At 43.5% G+C, this 26,007-nt stretch overlaps 1 protein-coding gene across 5 annotated transcripts in view; it reads right to left on the bottom strand.

Annotated features, from left to right (window-relative positions):
* AGAP1 (ArfGAP with GTPase domain, ankyrin repeat and PH domain 1) overlaps window positions 1–26,007 on the bottom strand; it is a 661,010-nt gene that overhangs the window by 62,817 nt on the left and 572,186 nt on the right. For all 5 annotated transcript variants that reach the window (XM_049888501.1, XM_049888502.1, XM_049888498.1 and 2 more), the window contains one exon: window positions 17,035–17,257. In XM_049888501.1, the coding sequence (XP_049744458.1) occupies window positions 17,035–17,257 (223 nt within the window). The remainder of the gene's footprint in view (window positions 1–17,034; window positions 17,258–26,007) is intronic.

The following is a 26,007-nucleotide window of genomic DNA, read 5'->3' as shown; positions in this document are numbered from 1 at the left end:
AGCAGGCTAGAAGTCCAAATTCAGGGCGTCAGCTCCAGGGGGAGGCTTTCTCTCTCTGTCGGCCTTCTCCTCAATCTTCCCCTGGACTAGGAGCTTCTCCACATGGGAACCCCGGGTCCAAAGGACACGCTCTACTCCTGGCACTGGTTTCTTGTGGTATGAGCCCTTGGCCCCTCACTTGCTTCACTTTCCTTTTAACTCTTGTAAGATAAAAGGTGGTGCAGGCCACACCCCGGGGAAACTCCCTTTACATTGGATTAGGGATGTGACTTTAGTAAGGGTCTTACAATCCCACCCTAATCCTCTTTAACATATAATTACCATCATAAAATGGAGGACAACCACAGGACACTGGGAATCACAGACCAGCCAAATTGATATACACATTTTTGGGGGGACATTCTTCAATCCATGATACAACCCCAGATATAGTGAATCAGAATCTACATTTCACTCACTCCTAGGAATATATCCTAGAGAAACAAGAGCTGTTACACTAATAGACATATGCACACCCATATTTATTGCAGCATTATTCACGACAGCAGAAAAAGATGGAAACAACTTCAGTGCCCATCAGCACATGCATGGATAAATAAACTATGGTATATACACACAATGGAATACTATTCAATGATAAAGAACAATGATGAATTTGCAAAACATCTCACAACATGGATGAATCTGGAGGACATTAAACTGAGTGAAATAAGTCAATCACAAAAGAACAAATGCTGTATGAGACCACTACTATAAAAACTCATGAAAAGGTTTCCATGCAGAAAGAAATAATCTTTGATGGTTACAAGGGAGGGGAGGGGTGGAGAGGCAAAACACTACATAGACAATAGATAAGTGGTAACTTTGGTGAAGGGTTAGACGGTACACAATACTGAGGAAGTCAGGATAACCTCCTGGCCAAGGCAAAGTCACAGAAGTTTCATAGACATATCCAAACTCCCTGAGGGACCAAATTACTGGGCTAAGGGCTGGGGACCAGGGTCTCCAGGGACATTTAGCTCAATTGGTATAACATAGTTTATAAAGAAAATGTTCTACATCCTACTTTGGTGAGTGGTAGCTGGGGTCTTAAAATCTCATGAGCAGCCATCTAGGATACTCCACTGGTCCTACTCTGTATGAGGCAAGGAAGAATGAAGAAAACCAAAGACAGGCGGGAAAGGTTAGTTCAAAGGACTAGTGGGCCGTAACTACCACAGCCTCCACCAGACTGAGTCCAGCACAACTAGATGGTGCCTGGCTACCACCACCAACTGCTCTGACAGGGATCACAATGGAAGGTCCAGGTCAGAACTGGAGAAGAATGTAGAAAAAAATTCTAACTTATGAAAAAACACCAGACTTATTGATCTGACAGAGACTGGCGAAACCCCGAGGGTGCAGCTGGGACACTTTTAACTCAGTACTGAAGTCATTCCTGAGGTTCACTCTTCAGCCAAAGATTAGACAGGCCCATAAAACAAACAATAATATATGAGCTCAACCATGTACAGGAGGCTGAACAGGCACAGCAGACCCCAGGGTCAAGGATGAGAAGACAGGAAGGGACAGAAAAACTGGACAAATGGAAAAGGTGAATCCAAGGTCAAGAAGGGGAGAGTGTTGACACACTGTGGAGTTGGCAACCAATGTCACAAAACAATATGTGTATTAATTGTTTAATGAGAAACTAATTTGCTTTGTAAACCTTCATCTGAAGCACACACACAAAAAAATCTACATTTTAACAAGATCCCCAGGTGATTCTTACGTACAATAAATTTTGGCCCTTAACCAGCAGCAACTGCATCGCCTGAGAACTTGTTAGAAACGCAAATTCTCAGGACTTCTAACAAGAAGCCGGTTGGATGCTCTGTGTTCCACTGGCCTTGGGCGGTGTGGTTCTGAAGACCAGGGGCCACACTATGAAGCCAATGCTCCGTGCCCAGGAAGCTGGGCCGCGCCATCCTGCTTAACCACTGGATCAAAATCACTGGGCACGAAGGTGTACAGCCGCTATCTCCATTAACACAAAGATCTAATTGTTGAGATTTTATGGCTGAGAGTACCTCTTGTTTGTTCTCGCGCCTATCATTTAAGGGCCTCACTGTCGACCCAATAGCCTGGGGAAGAAAACGAGGCACCATTACCGTTGCTTGTCCTCTGTCATGCTCGCATCTGGCTTGGCTAAGGGTCCTGACTGTGTTTTGGCCCTTGGACCCCTTCAGTAGACTCTGCCTCCATCCCTCTGGCCATCCCTTCCCAGAGTGGCGTTCTGGTCAGGTTCCTAGTTGACAAAATGGGGAGAATGATGCAGGTTTGTTGCGGTGACCACGTGAGGCAGTACCTGGGAAGTACCTGGCTCTCACCTGGCCCCCATGGCCCTCAATACCTTGGAGCTATTATAGTGATTTGGATTCACTTTCTCAACTGGACATCAGGCAACACCTTCCAGCTGGTCTCACCTTCCTTTGGTCTGTTCTACTATGGACCACAGATCTTTGGCTGAAGTGTATGGGTAAACTCCTCCACCGGCTCTCCCTGCCAAATGATGAGAAGACAACTGGCCTACCTGTCCCTGCCACCTGGCACGCTCTCCTGTGCTTTTGCTTTTTTGTCCAGGCTGTTCTCTCTTCCTGGAATGACCTGTCCTGTCTCTTCTCTTTTGGAAATTCCTCGTTTTTTTAAATTGATATAATTCACATGTCATAAAACCCACCCTTTTGAGTTGTATAATTCAGTGATTTTTTAATATGCTCACAAGGTTGCGCAACCATCCCATAAAAAACACTACCGTCGAGTTGATTCTGATTCACAGAGACCCTATAGGACAGGGTAAAATTGCCCTATGTGGTTTCCAAGGAGCGGCTGGTGCATTTGAACTGTTGACCTGTGGGTTAGCAGCCGAGCTCTTAACCACTGGGCCACAGGGCTCCTGTGCAACCATCACCACGAACCTAACCCCAGAACATCTGTCCCAGCCCCAAAAGACCCGTGAGCAGTCACTCCCGCCTCCCTATTCCCACTGGGCCATGGAAAAGACAGGTCTACTCTGTCTCTTTGGATTTGCCTGTTCTGGACACATCATATAAACAGTCATACAGTACAACATAATAGGTGGCCTTTTGTGTTGGTTTTTTCCAATCAGCATAATGTTTTCAAGGTTCTTCCAGGTTGTAGCATGTAGCACTACTTCATTCTTTTTACTGGCCCATTGTAGGGATGGACCATGTCTTATTCATCCATTCATCAATTCATGAGCACCTGGACTGCTTCCACTTTCTACCTATTATGGACATTCACGTACAAGCTTTTCCATGGATGTGTGTTTTAAATCAGCGATATACCAACGAGTAGGATTGCCTGGTCAGACATTTAACTCTATGTTTAACATTTTCAGAAACTGCCAAACCGTTTTCCGAAGTGGCTGCACCATTTTCTATTCCCACCAGCACTGTATCAAAGGTCCAATTTCTTTACATTCTTGTCAACACTCGCCACTGTCTGTTTTTGATAACAGCTATTCAAAGCGGGGTGAGGTGGTAGCTCACTGTGGTTTTGATCTGCATTTTCCTGGTGACTAACGATGAGGAGCACCTTCTCATGTGCTTATTGGCCACGTGGATATTTTCTTTGGAGAAATGTCTATCAGATCCTCTGCCAAATACTGTGCTGTTGGTTCTTTTTATTGTTGAGTTGCAGATGTTTTTTACATATTGTGGATAGGAGACCCTTATGAGATATGTAATTTGCAAGTGTTTTCTCCTATTTACGGACTGTCCTTTCACTTTCTTGTTAGTGTTCTTTGAAGCACAGAAGTTCTTCATTTGATGAAGTCCAATTTCTCTATTTTTTTCTTTGGCTGCTTGTACATTAGGTATCATATCTAAGGAACCCATGCCTAATCCAAGGCCACAAAGATTTACACCTGTGTTTTCTAAGCGTTCTATAGTTGTAGATCTTACATTTAGGTCTTTGATCCATTCTGAGTTAATTTTTTTGTATATGGGGTGAGGTAAGGGTCAAATTCATTCTTTTGCATGTGGATCTCCAGTTGCCCAGCAACACTTGCTGAAAAGACTTGTCTTTCCCCCTTGACCTGTCTTAGCATCCTTGTAGAAAATCAATTAGCCATAGACACATGGGCTTATATCTGGACTCAATTCCATCCCATTAATCTACATGTCCACCCATATGGCAGCATGACAGCCTTCACTGCTGCGGCTTCATGGTAAGTTTTGAAATTGGGAAGTGTAAGTCCTCTGACTTTGTTCTTCTTTTTCAAGATTGTTCTTGCAATTCTGAGTCCCTTGACTTTCCCTATGAATTTTTAGGATGAGCTTGTCAATTTTTGCAAAAAAAAAAAAGACAGCTGTGATGATTTTGATAGGGGTTGCGTTGAATCCCTAAGTCAATTTGGGGAGTGCTGCCATCTTAACACATTGTCCTCTAATCCATGAATACCGAACGCCTTTCTATTTATTTAGGTCTTTGATTTCTTTCAATGATGGTTTGCAGCTTGTAGTTCTCAGTACACAAGTCTTACGCTTCTTTGGTTAAACTTTTTCCTAAGGATTTTACCCTTTTGGATGCTGCCGTAAATGGACCTGTATTCTTAATTTCATTTTCAGATCGTGCATTGCTAGTGTATAGAAATGCAACTGATTTCTGATTATTGGCTTTGTGTCCTGCAACCTTGCTGAACTCATTTATTAACTGTAATAGTTGTTTTGGGGGATTCTTTAGGATTATCTATACATAAGGTAATGATATCTGCAAATAGAAATAGTTTTACTTCTTCATTTTCAGTCTGAATGCCTTTTGGTTTTTTTTTTCCTTGTCTAAGGCAGTGCATATGGCTGTCTTGTTCCTGATCTTAGGGGGAGAACTTTCGGTCCTTCGCCATCAAATATGAGGTTAGCTGTTTTTATTTTTTTTGCAGATGCTTTTACCAGGTGGAGGAAGGTTCCTTCTCCTCCTAATTTGTTGAGCGTTTTCATCATGAAAGGGTGTTAGATTTTGTCAAATGCGTTTTCTGCACCCACTGAGATGATCACGTAGCCACTGTCCTTTACCCTATTAACGCGATGTTGATTGACTTTTGTGTTGTGTGTGTGTGTGTGCGTTGAACCAACCTTGCTTTCCTGAAATAAATCACACTGGGTCCCAGTGTATAATCCTCTTGAACTGGAGGCAGACACAGAAAGATGCTCTCTGGCTGTGGCAGCTGCTGGGCTGCTGTATTGGATACATTAGGCCGGGCTGGGGCCTGGTGCGAAAAGAAGACTGATAACTGGGGTCTCAGGAGGTGAGGAATGAAGTCCATGGACTTGGGCTACAAGAGGAGGACTCCAGGCAGGTTGTGGGCATTTGTTCATACTGCTTGGTGCAGACCAGTGGGTAGGACTCACCTTGGTGTGGACCAGTGGGTAGGACTCACCAGTACACAGGTGTAGACCAGTGCATAGGACTCACCAGTACACAAGCGTAGACTAGTGCATAGGACTCACGTTGGTGTGGACCAGTGCATAAGACTCACCGGTACACAGGCGTGGACCAGTGCACAGGACTCACCGGTACACAGGCGTGGACCAGTGCACAGGACTCACCGGTACACAGGCGTGGACCAGTGCATAGGACTCACCGGTACACAGGTGTAGACCGGTACACAGGCCTCACCTCGGTACAGACCGGTACACAGGCCTCACCTCGGTACAGACCGGTACACAGGCCTCACCTCGGTACAGACCGGTACACAGGCCTCACCTCGGTACAGACCGGTACACAGGGCTCACCTCGGTACAGACCGGTACACAGGGCTCACCTCGGTACAGACCGGTACACAGGGCTCACCTCGGTACAGACCGGTACATAGGGCTCACACTGGTACAGACCGGTACACAGGGCTCACCTCGGTACAGACCGGTACACAGGCCTCACCTCGGTACAGACCGGTACACAGGGCTCACGTTGGTACAGACCGATACACAGGGCTCACCTCGGTACAGACCGGTACACAGGGCTCACCTCGGTACAGACCGGTACATAGGGCTCACACTGGTACAGACCCGTGCATAGTTAAAACCCAGACTGCTGGGCCCACAGCAGGTGCTGATTTAGCAGACCTGGGGCAGGGGTTGGGGGGCAGGAATCTGCATTTCTAGACGAGGCTGATGCTGGACAAACTGCTCCACAGATACAAAGCAAAATAAACATGGACCCAGTCTTCCTCATCAGCAGACCCCAGCACCTGGGAGGGTGTGGGCACTTGTTCCTCTCACTGTTAGCAAGCAGGATCTAGTACAAAGCTGACTGTGAGTTTTCCAGATTAAAAAGGGGTCCAGGCAACATCATAAATATTATTTCTTAGCATTAAATCTAATGATTAAGTGAGTGGAAACAATAACTAGTTTCATCTTAAAAATAGAGAAAAAAAAGCCCTGTTTTTATCAAAATTGCAGAGGATGGTGGCCATAAAACCAGACCTAGAAATCTGCTGGCCCGGCTCCCCATGTCATCTCATGCAGATAATAAATAAGATGGTGAACCCTTTGAAACACAGGCTCAACATTTTCAAAATGCAGTGTTGGGTCAAGGACAAGAGACAGGTGTGGTTACATGAACAGCTGAGGCTTGAACCCCACCTCTGTCGGTGGATCCAGGTATTTAGAGTTCTCATCACTGCCTTTCAGGGATGCTCTTAGGGTTAGCACCGACAGCAGAGAACTAAGACTTCAGAATCATGACTGTATGACTCAAAAGGTTAGACTTAACACATGAATGCAAGCTAAAATGAACCATGCTTTACCATTTTTACTTCAGTTACCAAAGTGAAGCTACTAGATTTTATAAATGCAGAGAAGATATAGTTACTATATATAACAAATTTATAGTAATTTATATGTGCACACATAAAACACACATATGTATACACATACATACATGTATACACATACACATACATATATACATACAGAGTCCCTGGGTTGCAAATGGCTAACATACTTGGTTGCTAACCAAAAGGTTGCAGGTTCAAGTCCACCCAGAGGTGCCCCAGGGAAAGTCCTGGCGATGTGCTTTTGAAAAATCCGCCTTGGAAGCCCTGTGGAGCACAGCTCTGCCCTGACATACATGTGGTTGGGGTCGCCATTAGTCAGAGTCAACCTGACTGCAGCTGGTTATCTACACACACAGACACGGATATACTACAATGGCCGCTGGAAGAGAAGCAGAGCCGGGCGTAAGGGGAAGAGAGGAAAGGGATGCCGCTGAACCGCGGTGTGGCTCTTCCTGTGACTGCCCATCGGACTGGACTGACAGCAGAACAAGGACAGCGGGAGCAGAAGTGCCGAGACTGGATTTCTGGGTTCAGATCCTGGGCCCAGGTGGTTCTCTGCTTGTGCCCTGTGTGGCCCGGCAGATGATTTACGGATCCCCACTTCCCACTTCCTGCATCTAGAAATGGGCGTTAAGGAAAAGCACGAGGTGCCCATGGATCCTGTGAACTCTGGATTCATGTTTGCTTCCTTCTTCCTTCATTATTAAGAAGAAAGAAGCCGAGGGGCTCCTTAGAAAAGAAAAAATTTCTGGGGCAAAAAATAATCCAACCACCACTGAAAAAAGGGATCCTTTAGGTTTGGGAAATTTCTGCTGCATGAGGAATCAAGATAGAGGCAGTGTTTCAGAGAGCATTTTGGGCCCTTGTTTACAATATCCTCCATGACATCTGACCTCAGCCTCAGAAGGCTAATCTCAGTCGACTCCTTTATACCCACCGGCAGATACACACAGGCTCAACGTGCGCAGGGCATGCAGGAGGCGGCGGGGGGCCTTTGCCAACGACTTACATTTTCGTCTCCCAAGGAGCCCAAAAATTCTCACAAATTCACAAACTCCTTAATTGTTTCCATTGCTACATTTCAAAAATAAGGATGTTCGACCGAGACAGCTCCCTGGCGGCAAACTGGCTCCTGGTACATGCTAGTTTCCTGAAGGACCAAAAAAATGACTGGGGTCCATGGACACCTGGCAGCTACAGTAAACCACTGCACTGTTGTGCCCGTCTGGGTCAAAGGGAAAATGTGAGGGACAGTTGTCCTTTAATAGGCAGGCTCCATTTGACTTAACCTGATGCAGAATCGTCCTAAAATCGCCTTGGTTACAGTCAGAGCTAGTCTGTAAACCGGGCTTGTTCAGAAAGCACCGTGGCTGAACCTAACTTCCCCCAAGCTCCCTGAGCATGGCATTCTAGATAAATGGCTGTATCTGTGGTCCACTGTCACCTACAGGTATTATTTTTAAGGCTGTGTTAATGCACTTCTCATTTGCACATTTCCCTAATTGGGTTAATATTTATAGTTGCACGTTTCTGACGAGGGCACGGAGCCCCAGTAAACTCCAGCCTATCCAACAATGTGCTAACGAGGGCCTCCTCATCCTGAACAGCTGCTAAGTGAGTTACGACTCTCACAGTCCGATTCCTTGTCTCCCTGCTTAAAGTGATGTCGCTAAAATATCTTAAGGAAAATCCGAAGGCCCCTAGCAGCTGCTGGGTTGGTGGAACGGCAGATGTGTAAACTTTACCGGCAATAAATGTCCTTCCCTGCAAACCCACGGCTCTTCCGAGTCTGGCCCTGCCGTCATGGACGACCAAGGTGCCTTCCCAGATGGGAGACAGAGAGGGAAACGGCTGACCCGCTGTGCCAGCTGGGGCTGGGGCATGCCCGCCAACAGGCGCACCGCAATGACGGAAATTTGCTTGGAGTTGCAATTAGTGGCACTGTCATTTTCAGGGGCTCCTGCCAATTAATTAAGCCTGTCAAATAGAAAAACCACGGCATTCACATGATAATTTATATTGGAAGAGACGAGCCTCACGTAGCAGCGGCTTCCTGGACACACACAGAATTCTCCCTCCGAGCACTGAGATAAACCCGTGAAAATAAATAAAATAAAACAAAAGAAAAGTGCGGGGCTGGGGGTCGGGGGCAGGGGTTGCCGCACGGGGAAGAAGAAAGTTAAACTGTCCTTGTTATAATTGTTAACTCTGATCGCTGGAGTAGAAGACAGGCTGATTAAAACTCCAAATGAGCCCCCAGCTCCCTGAACCCTCTGCGTCCAGGATGATAGAATCAGGAGTTTATTCATACCATTAAGCCCCAGAGAACTTAATTGAAAGAAGAGCAGATCCCGGACCTTGACAAGCGGGAGGTCACAGTAATTGCTGCCGGACATATTTAACATTAAGATAATCAGGCCATTAATTACCCTTTGGATCATTAAATCAGCCAGTTGCAAAATGAAATTTCTGCCTCTATTACTCACTTGAGAGACCACAGGGGTGGCCTTTAATTTATCAGTGAGTTGGAGATACAAAGGCTGGGGCTGGGGGAGGGCAGCCGGGGAGGGGACGGCGCGGTGGCAGCGGTGGCGGCGGGGGCAGGGATCCATCCGCCATGCTCGGTGATCGTGGCAAATTAACTAGGTAAGAGAAGCCCCGTTTCCAAAGGCAGAAGCTGGGGGAATGTAAATAGATGAGGGCAGACAGGGAGATCAGAGTCTGCACACCACTTAGCAGGATAATAAAGGAAATCATCCTTGATTATCAGTGCTAATTTGGACACTGCCGGTAGCTTGTTATGCGTGTTCTGAGTAGCATTTAATTAATTCAATTGCTTGTTAATGAGGGAAGTGACATGTGGGGGACAGATGCCACCCAAATGCAGATGGGCTCTGGTCAGCATGGCAAAGTCCTTTTTTTTTTTTCATTTCTCCCCCTCCCTATTTTTTTTTTAAAAGAAAGAAAACAGGAAAAGGTGTCAAGCACAGGAACGCTCAAAAGAGACAAAACACTGCCTCTCGGGCCAAGAACTGTTGAAAAATAATAAGCTGAGCCGGTCCCCGGGCCGTGTGGGTAGCTGTGTTCCCCAAGGCCACATTTGTAACAGCGCATCTTCACGCCAGAAATTTGAGCCTGAGATTATGGGATTGTGATCTGATGATCAAACCCAACAAGACAAAGACATAGCCAAGTGGTCCTGCTTTTAATATCTCAGAGTTAGCTGTAGGGATCCAATTATTTTCAGTTTGGATACATTTCCCCTTTATCGATATCGCCGTGTGCATAAATAAGATGAAAGCAGTGCTTTGCAATCAAAAGGAGCCAGGCTGGCATCGCGGGGACCTGTGTCTCCACCTGGAAGCGTGGCAGCCAGCTTCTCCCACACAGGTTCCTGGTGCCGGGCCAGTCTTCCTATGGAAGGTGCCATCTTTTTAGAGGTTGAAGACAAGAACGGAGTTTGGGCATGGAGGTGAACTTGCAAACAATGAGAAGGAGAGAAAGGGTGCTAAAAAAAAATGGGGAGGGGGCGGAGAACGGGTACTAAGTCAGCAAACTCAGTTCCCTTCCAAGTGATACCCTAGAGGTGACGGTGATTTCAATGACGCTGGGAGCTTCTCTCAAGAGCTCTTTCATGGAATTGAAAACACACTTCACCACTTCCAGCTTCCCACTGATTTCCTAGACCAAATCAGCAGGCTCCCACACTACCAGGTAAATAGGCTACCTGCGCTGAAATGCAAATAGGAACCCTCTGCAGATCCTCCCAGGCCAGATGCCCTGATGTGGGGACGGAGAGATGGCACAAGAAGGTGGAGAAGCTGTCCATCCGGCAGAGTGTGGCTTCTGCCAAGAGGCCTGTGTGTGGCACCAGAGGGCTCCCCTCCATATAGTAGGAAATGATTCTCACTGTAGTATATCCGACATACTGCTCCAGGAGAGGAACCAATGACAAAGCAGGACAACCCAGCTGCGGGGAAGCAGAGCAACCCCTAAAATACAGCCACAGGCAGAAGGTGAAAGCACTTGCTGTTGGCTGTTGCCCTGTCGATTCCGACTCACGGCGACCCTGTGTGTTACAGAGTAGAACTGCCCCATAGGGTTTTCTTGGCTGTAATCTTCACGGAGGCAGATTGACAGGCCTCTCTTCCATAGAGCTGCTGAGTGGGTTCGAACTGCGAAACTTCAGGTTAACAACCAGGTGTACAGCTGTTTATTGAGATGGCTGTGCCGTGTGCTGGGGGTGTCAGAGCCCCCTTTTTACTCTGAACACACAAGGGACCCGAGGCACTGAGGCAGCAAGGTGTAGCACCTGATGTGCGGGTTTCTGGCAGACCAACTTGGTCTGTCTTGTTTTCACCTGTTCATTCATTTGCTCAAGAAATATTCACCTGCCTGCTTTCATAGCTACCTCTGAGCTTACTGGAGCCCTGGTGGCACAGTGAGTAAGAACTCAGCCTGCCAACCAAAAGGTTGGAAGTTCGAATCCACCACTAGCCACTCCTTGGAAACCCTACGGGGTAGATCCACTCTGTCCTATTGCGTCGCTATGAGTCAGAATCCACTTGACGGCAACGAGTTTGGTTTTTTGTTTTTCTGAGCTTATTATGGTTCCATTTGGAAGGGTCACCCAAGAGATCGGCGAATGCTGCCTATCATTATACCATCTGTCCCAACACCTGAACAAAGCCCAATTCTCCACCACAACACACTATATATATGATATACAAACTCAACACCCTGAGTACCTACAGACAGCAAACGGCCTCTCCTTGCACCCCTAAAATCTTGTTAATCCTGTCCACTGCTACCACCTCCCCACCCCTCCAGCACCCCCATTTAAAATCGATTATTTTAAGCGTGTGCTTAAATGGTATCAATAGCAATTAGAGAGGGGACTTCTGATCCCTGCCCAGATGGACTCAACTGTAGCATCGATCTACTCCAACATCACTTCTCACTCCAGATGAACCCCCCATTACCATGGGTACGATGGCATCTTCTCCCCTCCTGTGACGATAAATTTAATATCGAATGCACGGGGAAAAATGGCAGCGGCTGCAGAATCCACCCGAAAAGATTTCTTTTCCCCTTCCTGGGAGTAATTAAAAGATGCTTTTCTTGACTAATGATCCCCCCGTTTAGGAATGGAAAGTCAATATGGCCTCTGCGGCCGTCAGCTTCTATTGATCACCATGCTGCTCAAGTTTGAACGGCAGATCTCAGGGCGGCCGAGAGTCCCTGGAACCAATTAGAAGCTGTCCGAAGCTGCCCTAATCGGGCGCGGACAGCAAGCAGAAGGCTGGCCAGCTGTTCAAAGGCGCCTGTTTTCCTGGCTCACCCTCAGGTCTGGGTGACTCGGATGCACCATTGTTTTGGGGGCTGGTTGTTTCTTTGGGGATGGATCTGTCCTGTTCTGCTTGTCTGTGGTGCAGAGTCTGCGTGTGTTTGGGGGGCGGGGGGAGGAAGGACACATTCTTAATTGTGTTCCACTGTCAGATTGAATCTTCTGAACAAGATGGAATGGACTGGGGCTTCTCGGGTAAACATCTGGGCCCCTTTTTAGAGAATCAAGCAGAATATATTGCCCTTGGCTTTTCCTTAGATAAACATCTATTAAAACATTTCTTTGTAGTCTTAGTTTAGGGCCTTCAGTGAGACAGCCCTGCAGTTGTTTTCTACTAACCTTCTTGGTTCTACAGAAAGACCACAGGCTGGGGTGTGGTCTTCCTTCTCATCCCGGAGAGGCAGCATCTAAACTAGAGGTCCGTTCTCACTTCATGACCTGAATTCCACATGGAAATTCTAGCCCCAGCTTTTAGGGTTTCTTTTTCACCGAATGAATGAGATGGTAGATCCAGAAAGTGGTGATGATGGTGGGTGTTTGAATTGTTATCATGTATTATGATGAGCTGTGTGTGTGTCTTTTAACAGTGTATCTGTTGCTGTTAGCTGTGGAAGAGTTGGTTCCGACTCATGGTGACCCAGCGTACAACAGAATGGAACACTGACGGATCCTGTACCATTTTCAAGATCACTGGTATGCTGGGGTTCACTGTTGCAGCCACTGCGTATTTTGAGTGCCTTTTTTTTTTAAACCTAGGGGACTCATCTTCCAGCACTATATCAGACAATGTTCTGTCGTGATCCACGGGGTATTTACTCACTGCCTAATTTTTGGATCTTGTACGTAGACCTAGAGGCAGTCATTCAAACTGAACAAAGGGATACTGCATGGTTTAAAATCAGGAAAGGTATGCGTCAGGGTTATATCCTTTCACCATACTCATTTAAACTGTATGCTGAGAAAATAATCTGGACCATATGAAGAACACGCACGAGGACTGGAGGAAGGCTTATTAACCTGCAATATTCAGATGACACAACCTTGCTTGCTGAAAGTGAAGAGGACTTGAAGTATGTACTGATAAAGATAGAAGGCTACAGCCTTCGGTATGGATTACACCTCAACATAAAAGAAAACAAAAATCCTCACAACTAGACCAATACGCAACATCATGATAAACGGAGAAAAGATTGAAGTTGTCAAGGATTTCATCTGAATCTACAATCAACACTCATCGAAGCAGCAGTCAAGATATCAGAGGACTTACTGCATTCGGCAAATCTGCTGCAAAGGATTTCTTTGAAATGTTAAAAAGCAAAGATGTAACTCTGAGGACTAAGGTGTGCCCGGCCCAACAATGGTATTTTCAATCACCTCATTCGCATGCAAAACCTGGACAATGAAGAAGGAAGCCTAAAGAAGAATTGATGCCTTTGAATTACGGTGTTGGTGAAAAATATTGACTGTACCACGGACTGCCAGAAGAAGGAACAAATCTGTCTGGGAGGAAGTACAACCAGAATGCTCCTTAGAAGTGAGGATGACGAGACTTCGTCTCACGTACTTTGGACATGATATCAGGAGGGACTAGTCCCTGGAGAAGGACATCATGCTTGGTAAGGGAGAAGGTCAGTGAAAAAGAAGACGACCCTCAATGAGATGGACTGACATACTGGCGTCAACAATGGGCTCCAGCATAATAATTGTGAGGATGGCACAGGACCAGGAAGTGTTTTGTTCTGTTGTACATAGAGTTACCGTGAGTTGGCACCTAAGAACAACAACAATTTTTGGAAGTAGATTGCCAGGTCCTTCTTCCTAGCCTGTCTTAATCTGGAAGCTGTGTGGAAACCTGGCCACCATGGAGTGGTGTGGCTTCCGGCATCACAGCAACATGCAAGCTACCGCAGTGCTACACACTGCCAGACGGGGGTGGTAACAGTGTATCTAGGGCTTTACATTCCGCCAGGATGGGGGCAACACTTTCAACTGGCTACCTGGCCTCTTGTCTCTATCCCTTTTGTTATTTTGGGAACAAGGGAAAATATACATGAACAAATAAATAGAGCACACCACTCACCTTCTGCACCACTGCAAAACTCACTGTCATAACACTGCACCTCATTCCAAAGCCATCCCAGGCATTTACTCTGTTTTCGGCCCTACCCATTCTCACTCTCATTTTCCCCAGAGCCCAACCCCATGGAAAGCGACTCAAGGATTCCCAAACTTCCCACACTGTTGTGAGCTTTGCCCAGGCCATTGGCATCCTCCGGCACATAGACTCTCTGCCCCTTGGCACTGGAAACTGTCCCTTATTTTAAATCTCAGCTCAGGTGCCTTCTCTCCATTGAAACCTCTGTAGAACACACTAGCTGTAGGAATTCCTCCACTCTCTGAATTCTAAGACCTGGCACCCTCAGCTGGTCCTAAGAACACTCCTCACCATCACTGTAGAGTTACAACCACCATGTATCTTTTCTTTCTATGAGAAAGTGCTCAATGAGTATTTGCTGAATTTAATTAGAAACAAAACTCCCTGGGAGAACTCCTAAAGGTACAAAGTAACATTCATTTCTTATACATAAATATCTTCTCAGAGACTAGTGAAGTTTTAGACATTCGAAAGTTACCTTTGGAAATACCACATAACAACATCATCATCGCCATCACCTCGGCCCTGGAGAACAACTGTAACTGAGCACTGCTCTTTAGGAGAGTGAATGTGACCGCAAGAAAAGATGGGATTTGGCTCCACTTGTGAAAAAGGAGGAGCTGGTGGTACAGTGGTTAAGAGCTCCACTGTTAACCAAAAGGTCGCAGTTTGAATCCACCAGCTGCTCCTTGGAAACCCTGCGGGGCAGTTAACTACTCTGTCCTACAGGGTTGCTATGAGTTGGAATTGACTTGACAGCAATGATTTTTTTTTTTTTTTGGCGAAAAAGGAAGACTTTGCTATGTCTTAATGTTATGAAGGTGTGATATACGTAATACCAGATAGAAGAGAAAGGTACACACTCAAGAACTTATTAATTTACATGTACCAATTAGAACTATAAAAATACTTGTATACAGTCTTAAGAATAGAGATGAAATTAATATAAAATATGTATTGGTTAAAAAAATCAACCCACACATTTGTTTCTAATCATTCTAAATGGTTTCACTAATTATGGTGAGTAGAAACACAAACTTCTCTAATTCATTCAGAATATTAAAGATAGCACATATGCTTCTTTTGCACATACAAGGTAAGGTGTATAAGGTGTTTTTTTTCCAACTTATTTCAATGTTTTCTGCATCCGTACATTAAATTCAATCCAATTTCCAATCATTTTTGATTTTCAGAACTGAAATATCCTTTAAGGATACCATATCTAAAAAAATGGACATTAAAACATGAATTAATCTTTTAAAAATGCTCACAGTTGATGACCCAGCGTATTTCTGTATGTTAGTGTTAAACAAATCCAGATAAATAATTTTTTAAAGTGTATCATTTCCTCCATTTGTGATAAAGTTACCCAAGTTTACATTACATTGTTTAACTCATATATAAAGAATGCACATATCAGACGGGATGCAATTTTAAACAAACACCCACTCTGCACCTTCCAGCCCCCCGCCCCAAAACATCCAATAGGAGGAGGAAGACTCACACCCTGGCTTCATTCTCTGAGATGAACCAAAGGTGACACGGCAAATTCACTTTTCAGTGTTAATGAAATCAAGTCCACCCACCACTTTTATGTTATTATTACCCCACAGTAGAAGGTGATTTCTTATCCTTCACTTGGGGCCTCGCCATAGAATTCTACTTGGAGTTTCACTGTATCTGAGCCCTGGTGGCACAATGGTTAAGAGCTGTAGCTGCTAAACAAAAGTAGGCAGTTCAAATCCACCAGCTGCTCCCTGGAGACCCTGTGGAGCAGTCCTACTCTGTCCCATAGAGTCACTACGAGTTGGAATCGACTTGACAGCAATGGGTTTGGTTTTTTGGTTTTTATTGATGGGAGTCACTTTCTATCCCTTCATTTCTTCACAACTTGAGAAGGGAATGCTGAAAGCAAACCCTAAACCTTAAACCCCTACTTCATGTTCGGGAGACACACCCACACACCCACTTCCTTCAGGCAGCTATAGAGATGGACTGGTCTGTTGTGAGTGTACCAGAAACTCCTTCTGTGAAATAGGACTTCTGAGAGGACATACAACTTTATCACCTTTTAGTAACATTAAATATGCATGTATACTCAGAAACGGTTTATAATAGCTGCAAATGAAAAATGTGAATCTAAATGGCCTCAAAATAAATGCGATTTTTACACTGGATAGCAGTTAACATTAATGAGGAGTCACCACACATTATGCCATACTTGGTTGATTAAATGTGTTAGAAATGTATTTTAACATTAAAATGCATTTTGTTACCATAAACTCACTTATTTGGCGGGGGGGTAGGAGGGGAGCGCCCACTGAAGAGATGCTTATCAAAGATATAAAAATAATAGAACTCAAGAATAAAAAAATCCTAATTAGTGTTAACAGCACAGCTTATGCCTATTAGAAATGTATTAATTACAGTAATATATTCATAAGGTTAGAAACTTATTTCTAAGGGGAGGAGAAGAATCCCCAAGGCCTCAAAACAAACATAAAAAATTAAGGAGTTTGAATTATCTATGTCTGCTGAAGACCAAATTTAAATATGGACATTTCCACGCTGGACTAATCAGCATTCCTATAGGTCACCAGGGCCATTCCAAAGGTGGCTATTGTTAGGGCCATTTCCAGTGGTTTAACCATTGCCCAAATACATTAGTAACCACACGCCTTCCGAGGTTCCTACCTTGTGGAGTCTAGTGAGGGTTTCGTCCGTCCCTGGCTGCTCTCTTCCCAGACACTGTTGGCCAGCTCGTTCCCAATGGATGACATCACTTTGATAAGCTCAATAGGCCAGTCGTCGAGGTCCAGAGAGCGGACACGGGAAAGGTGGGTGCCAAGATTTCGGTGGATCCCTGAGCACTCAATGCACATGAGGGCACCCAAGTTCAAACTGGCCCAGTTCGGATCTGCGGAAAGAGGAACAGGGAGCCGGATATGCAATCAGACCATTGTGAGTGGCTCCAGATGCTCTTGGATTCTGAGCAAAATGAATCATCAGGACTCTGTCAACTCAATGTCCAGCAGCCCCTTCCTAGAATCCCATGGAAATGCTCCCTGTCTTGAAAGGTTTGACAGGTTCGTGGCAACTTTCAAAACTTTGCCTTAAGCCAAGCCTGCTCTTGACATAATGGGAGTTCCTTTCCTTTCGCACCCAATAAACAATTATGAGTGTTGGTTCGGATGGAGAGATACACTTCCCAATATGTCGATAGCAGCATTCAGCTCAAGAGGGCAGATGTTCATGGAAAAACTTGTGTATGAGCTGGCATCCACTGGAGAGTTGCTGATAGAGGGAAAGAGAAGAGGTACGAGGGGTAGCTGAGTGATACCCCAGCTCTGTGTCACTCCCAAAGCTGTAATGTCCTCCATAGCTAGCTTGGCAACTGCTGGCACATCAACGTTTTCATTAGTCACACAATGGGCATGTTTAAAAATTTCAGTGAGGAAAGAGAGACACACACCATTAACAAATATGGCTCCTAAGCCCAGCCATAGAGCTGGGACCTGTGGACGGGTGGCATCTACTTCTTCGCCTGGTTACCGGTACTGGGAGCCCGATAGCATCCCCTCTTCCACCCAGTCAACTGCGCTGGGGACTCAAGGACCAGTCATGCCTGCTCCTACACCCAGCCACCTGCATCGAGGGTCCACAGACTGGCGGCACCCATTGCTCTGCCCAGCCACTGGCACTGGGAGCCCACAAACTGGGGGCACCCACTCCAACGCCCAACCATCCATGCTGGGGGTCTGCAGACCAGTGGCACCTCCTATCCCCTCTAGCCACCTGTGCTGGGGACCTGAGGATGGGTGGCACACCCTCCTCTGCATAGAGCTCTAGCAGACAGGGGCATGCCCTCCAGAGGGCACCCATGATCTGGGGGCATCCATCCTGCCTTGTCCTTTGTACTGCCCCTCCCCAACCGGAGGCTTGTGCATGCTCTGACCACTTCTGTGCTGCCCTACCCACCTGGGACCATCAGTTGAGGGTGCCATACCACCTACCTGGTGACTGACAACCTGGGCACCCTCACCCTGCCAACCTGGCAACCAGCAGTGCACACACATAACATCTCACCCAGCTACCACTGAGAATGCTCCCTGCACCCATGCTCAAGTGACTGGCTGAACAGACACATTACCTAAACAGCAATGCTGGCTACATCCTCAACCACCCTGAAGACCAGAGAACAGAGACCCACACTCACACACCCAGTTACTAACCAATGCTCCCAGAAATAGCTGGTAACAGTCCCAGTGTAGCCAGGCTAGCAACTAGAGTAGCATGGACACCCCACCTACTGGGATGTATCAAAACAAAACAAAACAAAAAATCAGGATGCAGCAAACATATAATAAATAAATATAACAGCACCTTTATGACTCAGAGAAAACAAGACAATATCAAATCACATAAAGAAACAGGACAAGAAGGCTCCAGGAAGTGACCAAAATAAAGAACCAGAAAACCTTTTGGAGGAAGAGATGGTAATGGAACTACCTGACAAGGAATTAAAAATACTAATATATAGGATTCTCTAAGAGATCAAGGAAAACCCAAACAATAGAATTCAGGAAAATACAAGAACAAAATGACAAAATAGACAATCACAAACCATAAAAAACAGCAACTAGAAATCTAAAAGATTAACAATAAAATTTCAGAAATAGACAACTCAATAGAAGGATACAGGAGGAAAACTGAATCAATGGAAGACAGATTCAGTGAAATAGAGGAGAAATCCCTTGACAACAATTTGAGAAAAAAATTAGAAAAAAAAGTGAAGAAAAATGAAGAAAGGCTAAAAATTATGGGAGGCACTATGAAGAGGAAAAAGTCTATGGGTGATTGGAATTCCAGAAGAGGAGGGGGCCAAAAAAAAAGGGGGGGGCACCCAGGGAGAACTGTCAGCATTGCTGACAGGAAACTTCCCTAATACTGTGAAAGACAAGAAGATATCCATCCAAAAAGCTCAACAAATCCCAAACAAGACAGACCCCAAAAGAAAGTCACCAAGGCATATCATAATCAAACTTGTCAAAACCAAAGACAAAGAAAGAATCCTGAGAGCAGCTTGGGTAAAATAAAAAGTCACCTACAAAGGGGAACCATGCAGGCAAGAAGGCAAAAGGATGGCATATATAAAACCTTGAAAGAAAAAAATTGCCAGCTAAGAATTATATATCGAGCAAAATTGTCTCTCAAATACAATGATGAAATTAGGACATTTCCAGATACACAGAAACTCAGGGACTTTGTGAAAACCAGACTAGCCTTACAAGAAATACTAAAGGGAGTCCTTCACACAGAGAACCAACAATATCAGACGATGACCTGAGATTAGGACACAACCCAGATAAAGAACCCTCAAAACAAACAAACAAAAAACTGAAAGACTGAAAATAGGGAACCAGAGATGTCAATCTGTAAATGATAACATTAAAACAAAAAGGGGGAATAAATGGTGTGTTATACAACTTTCACATGGAGAGGAAGTCAAGGTGATATCAAGAAACAAAAGGCTGCTTTAAACTTAGGAAGATAAAGGAAAATTTCAAGGTAACCACAAAGAAAGTTAATAAGCCTACTCATCAAAATAAAAACGAAGAAAAACATAGTAAACACAAAATCAACAACTAAAGAAATGAAAAAATAATCCATAAACAAAAAGAACTCAGCACAAAAAAATTAAACAGAATGAAGAAACTGTCAATGCCACACAGACACAAAGCACAACAAAATGACAGCAATAAACTCATACCTATTGATAATCACACTGACATGGCTTAAATGCACCAGTAAAGAGACAGAGAGTGGCAGAATGGATTAAAAAAAAAAGAGCCACTGATATGCTGTCTACAAGAGACACACCTTAGACATAAAGACATAACAAACTAAAACTCAAAGGATGGAAAAAAATATAATCATGCAAACAATAACCAAAAAAGAGCAGGAATGGCAGTATTAATCTCTGATAAATTAGATTTTAAGGCAAAATCCAACATAAAAGATAAGGAAGGGCAATTACAATTACCCTTTATAACAATCACAGACAGGGTCAATCCACGAAGAGGGCATAACCATAATAACTATATCTGCACTCAATTACAGGGCTCCAAAATACATAATATAAACTAACAGCATTGAAAAGAGAAATAGACAGTTTCACAATAATAGTAGGAGACTTAACACACCACTTTTGGTGAAGGACAGAACAACTAGAAAGAGACTCAACAAAGATACTGAAGATCTAAATACTACCATCAACCAACTCAATCTCATAGACATATACAGAACACTCCACCCAACAGAAGCAAAGTATACATTCTTTTCCAACAAACATGGAATATTCTCCAGAAGAGGACACAGAGCAAGCCTTGATAAAACCCCAAACATGGAAACAATATAAAGCATTTTCCTTGATCACAATGCTGTAAACGTGGTAATCAGTTAAGAGGGAAGAGCAAGGGGGAAAAAAAATCAAATGCATGGAAACTCAGTAACACCTTTTATCATTTCAAAGATGAAATAAAAAAAATTCCTAGAATCAAATGACAATGAAAACACAACATACCAAAACCTTTAGGACACAGCAAAAGCAGCACCCAGAGGCCAATTTACAGCAATAAATGCACACACCAAAAAAAAAAAAAAAAAAAAGGGCCAAAATCTAAACATTAACCCTACAACTTGAACAAATACAAAGAGAGCAGCAAAAAGAAGCCCACAGTCACCAGAAGAAAGGAAATAATAAAAATTAGAGCAGAAATAAATGAAACAGAGAACAGAAAAATAACAGAAAGAATCAACAAAACTAAAAATTGGTTCTCTCAAAGGATCAATACAATTGACAAACCACTGGCCAAACGAACAAAAGCAAAGCACAAGAGGAAGCAAATAACCCAAATAAGAAATGAGATGAATGACATTACAACAGAATCAACTGAAATAAAAAAGGATCATGATAGAATAATATGAAAAATTATACTGAAACAAATTTGAAAACCTATGGGAAATGGACAAATTTCTAGAAATATAGTACCTACCTGAACACAAACTGGAGTAGAAAAATTGAATATGTGCATAACAAAAGAAGAGATTGAAAAGGTAATTAAAAAAACTCCCAACACCAACAAGGAAGCCCTGGCTTGGACGGCTTCATTAGAGAATTCTACCAAACATTCAGAGAACTCACACCAATACTACTCAAGCTATTCCAGGGCATAAAAAATGAAAGAATACTCCTGAATTCATTCTATGAAGCCAGCATAACCCTGATACCAAAGCCAGCCAAAGGCACCACAAAAAAGAAAATTACAGACCTATATTCCTCATGAATAAGAAATACAAAAATTCTCAACAAAATTCTGGCCAATAGAATTCAACAGCATATCAAGAAATAATACATTATGAGCAAGTGAGATTCATAATAGGTATGCAAGGATGGTTTGACATTAGAATATCAATCAATGTAATTCACCACATAAATAAAAGAATTACATAATCATCTCAATCAACACAAGGCACTTGATAAAGCCCAACACCCATTCCTGATAAAAAAAACTTGGCAAAATTGGAATAGAAGGGAAACCTCTCAACATAATAAAGGGTGTTTATACAAAACCAATAGGAACATTATTCTCAACAGAAAAAGAGACTGAAAGCATTCCCTTTGAGAATGGGAATCAGGCAAGGATGCCCTTTATCACCACTCTTATTCAACATTGTACTGGAAATCCTAGCTAGAGCAAATAGACAAGAAAAGGAAATAAAAGGTATTCAAATTGGTAAGAAAGAAGTAAAACTATTATTATTTGAAGATGATATGATCCTATACGTAGAAAATTCCAAAGATTCCACAAGAAAGCTACTGGAACGAATAGGATTCAGCAAAGTAGTGGGATACAAGATCAACATACAAAAACCAGTTGGATTCCTATACACCAACAAAGAGAACCTGGAAAAGGATAACAGGAAAACAATTCCATTTATAAAAGCCCTCCAAAAGATAAAATACTTAGGAATAAATCTAACCAGGGACATAAAAGACCTATACAGAAAAAGCTACAAAAACACTACTGCAAGAAACCAAAAGACACCTACATAAGTGGAAAAACATACTATGCTCATGGATACAAAGACTAAACATTGTGAATATGTCAATACTACTCAAAGTGATTTATACATATAATGCAATTCCAATCTGAATTCCAATGGCATTCTTTAATGAGATAATCACCAAATTTATAATGGAAAGGAAAGTGGTTCCAGGTAAGTAAAGCATTATTGAAGAAGAACAAAGCAGCAGGCCTCACACTCACTGCCTGATCTCAGAACCTACTATATACAACCATGGCAGTCAAAATAGCCTGGTACTGGTACAACAATAGACACATAGATCAATGGAACAGAACCGAGAACCCAGATATAAACTCATCCACCTACGGACAGCTGATCTTCAACAAAGGGCCTAAGTCCATTAAGAGGGAAAGAGACAGTCTCTTTAACAAATGGTGCTGGCAAAACTGGATGTCTATCTATAGAAAAGTGAAACAGGACCCATACCTCACATCATACACAAAGTTTAACTCCAAATGGATCAAAGACCTAAATATAAAACCTAAAACTGTAAAGAGGATGGAAGAAAAAATGGAACAACACTAAAGACCCTCATTTGGCATAAATAGAATACCAAACGTAACTAAAAATGCACAGACATGAACTAGATAAATACAACCTCTTAAAAATTAAATGTAGAGGGTCAGTGAAAATGAGGAAGATGGACTGACACAGTGGCTGCAACAATGGGCTCAAGAATAATAATTGTGAGGATGGCGAAGGAGCGGGCAAGGTTTCCTTTTGTTGTACATAGGGTCGCCATGAGCTGGAACTGACTCAACAGCACCTAACAATAACGACAAAAATTAAACACTTAAGCTTATTAAAAGACTTCGCCAAAAGAGTAATAAGAGAACCTACGAACTGGGAAAAGAATTTTGGCTACAACATATCTGACAATGGTCTGATCTCTAAACTTTATAAAAAACTTCAACACCTCAAGAACAAAAAGATGATCCAATTAAAAAAGTGAGCAAAGGACATGAACAGATACTTCACCAAAGAAGACATTCAGGTGGCTAACAAACACACAAAGAAATACTCGCGTTCATTGGCCATTAGAGATGCAGATCAAAACTACAATGAGATTTCATCTCACCCCAATAATGGCACTAATTGAAAAAAAAAAAAGAAAATAACAAATGTTGGTGATATTGTGGGGAGACTGGAAGTCTTATACACTGCTGGTGGGAATGCAAAATGGTACAGCTGCTATGGAAAACAGCATGGGTTTTCCTCAAGAAGCTAGAAATAGAAATACCATATGATCCAACAATCCCACTCTCAGGTATATACCATAAAGAAGTAAGACCCACGACACAAACAGATATATGCACACCCATGTTCACAGCAGCAATATTCACAAGAGCAAAAAGATAGGAACAACCTATGTGCCCGTCAACAGATGTATGGATAAACAAAAACTGTGGTACATACACAAAATGGAATACTACACAATAAAGAGTGACAGTGAATCCATGAAACATCTCACAACATAGATGAGTTTGGAGGATATTGTGCTGAGCGAAATAAATCAATCACAAAACGACAACTATTGTATCATACCACTATTATAAAGAAACAAGAAAAGGTTTATACACAGGAAAACAAACATTCTTTGATGGTCACCAGGGATGGGACGGGGAGGGAGGGAAAATTACTAACTAGTTAGAAGACACGTGTTAATACTGATGAAAGGAAAGGCAATACACAACATGGGGGAAGTTGGTGCAATATGACCAAGGCAAAGGAAGACCCTGAGAGGAACGCAAGAATAAAAGGCAACTATGGTAATTAACATAGACAATTCTGCAACAACAGTATTAACAAGTAATAATTTATGAATGGATGCATAGGTAGATAGGTATGCTAAAAAGGTGTGGGAGGGTGTAAGGGAGCACACCCAGCTGCAGATATAGGTTTGGTTGTGGATATTTCTACATACAGGATTGTAGGTGCTGCATGTACATTAATATAGACAATAGAGCACACAAGAGGTACAGTTACGGAAACTTCTTAGACATAACCAAACACCTCAAGCAATGAAGTTCCTAGGCTCAAAGGTGAAGGACCATAGACTTGGGGGACACCTACGTCAATTGGCACAACACAGCTCATAAAGATAATATTCTGCATCCTACTTTGATAAGTATTGTCTGGGGTCTTTAAAACTTTCTAGTGGCCCTCTAAGATTCAACTATAGGTCTCTTCCCATCTGGAGCAAAGGAGAATGAAGAAAACAAAAGACTCAAGGGAGCCATTAGTCAAAAGGACTAATGGACCACATGAACACAGCCTATATGACTCTGAGATCAGAAGAACTAGATGGTGCCCTGTTACCACTACCGATCAGTCTGACTGGGATCACAACAGAGGGTTCCAGGCAGAGCATGAGAAAAATGCAGAACAAAAAATCAAATTCACAAAAAAAGACCAGACTTACTGGTCTTAGAGAGAGACTGGAGGAACCCCTGAGACTATGGCCCTAAGGGACGCTTCTGACCTGGAACTGAAGCCATTCTTGTAGACTACGTTTCAGTCAAACAATAGAAAGGACCATAAAATAAGCAATGACACCCAAGGGGAATGTGTTCCTTATAACAATTACACAAGACCAAAAGGACACGATTTGCCTAAAAGCAAAGATGAGAAGGCAGAAAGGGGCAGAAAAACCAGATGAAAGGGAACAGGGAGCCCAGGACAGAAATGGATCCTCTTGACCCCACTGCTCTCTCTTCTTGAACATGACAAAAACGTAGACCACCTAATGTCCAAATTTCCTAAGACGTACATGCTCACTATGGAAAAACTAGACAACCCAAATCCCCAAAGACCCTCCCGGTCAAAGATAACTGGAGTTAATAATCCCCTAAAAAGACCCCAAAAGATTCCCTGGGGTCTCCTTGACTTACTGCCCTAAACCCTTATTCATTTAACAATGCATTACGAAGTTTCTCCATCTCAACTCATATATTTTAACATAATTTTTGCAGGTTGCATATTACTTCACTATGAGGAGACATTTTTATTTACTTAACTGATGGTCAATTTTTGACCTCTGGAATGTTTCTAAACAATGCTGTGATGAACATCTTTGTGTCTGCCTGGCTCATTTCCATGGGTCTGGTTCCTGAAGATCTAAGTTGGAGTGAGGGGCATCTATTCTTCAGAGGCTTTCTACGTTCACTGCCAAACTGCCCTGTGGACGTCACCATTAGCAGGTGGGTGGCACAGTTCCCAGCACTTTCACCAAAATTGGATATTTTTACTTTCAAAAAGCTTTGCCAATGTGTGATCTACTGGTGCCCTTGATCTCGGCCTCTCTGGTCTGCTCAGGCCTTTGTTCTCTGAGGAAACACAGCAGGCTCAGCTTGAAGAGCTTCGTTTGAATCCTGCTATATAACTTGCTCCTTTGTGACCTCAGACAAATTACTTGGCCTCTCAGACCCTTCATTTCCTCACTTATAAAATGGGACCTGGCGCGGCACCAGCCATTACAGGGTCGAAAGAAAACACACGTGAGGACTCGGCACAGGCCTG

The sequence above is a fragment of the Elephas maximus genome, chromosome 6 (assembly GCF_024166365.1).
Source record: "Elephas maximus indicus isolate mEleMax1 chromosome 6, mEleMax1 primary haplotype, whole genome shotgun sequence".
In the NCBI taxonomy this organism is placed as follows: Eukaryota; Metazoa; Chordata; class Mammalia; order Proboscidea; family Elephantidae; genus Elephas; species Elephas maximus.
Note: the sequence above shows the minus strand (reverse complement) of the source record. Positions and strands in the feature narration are given on the sequence as shown.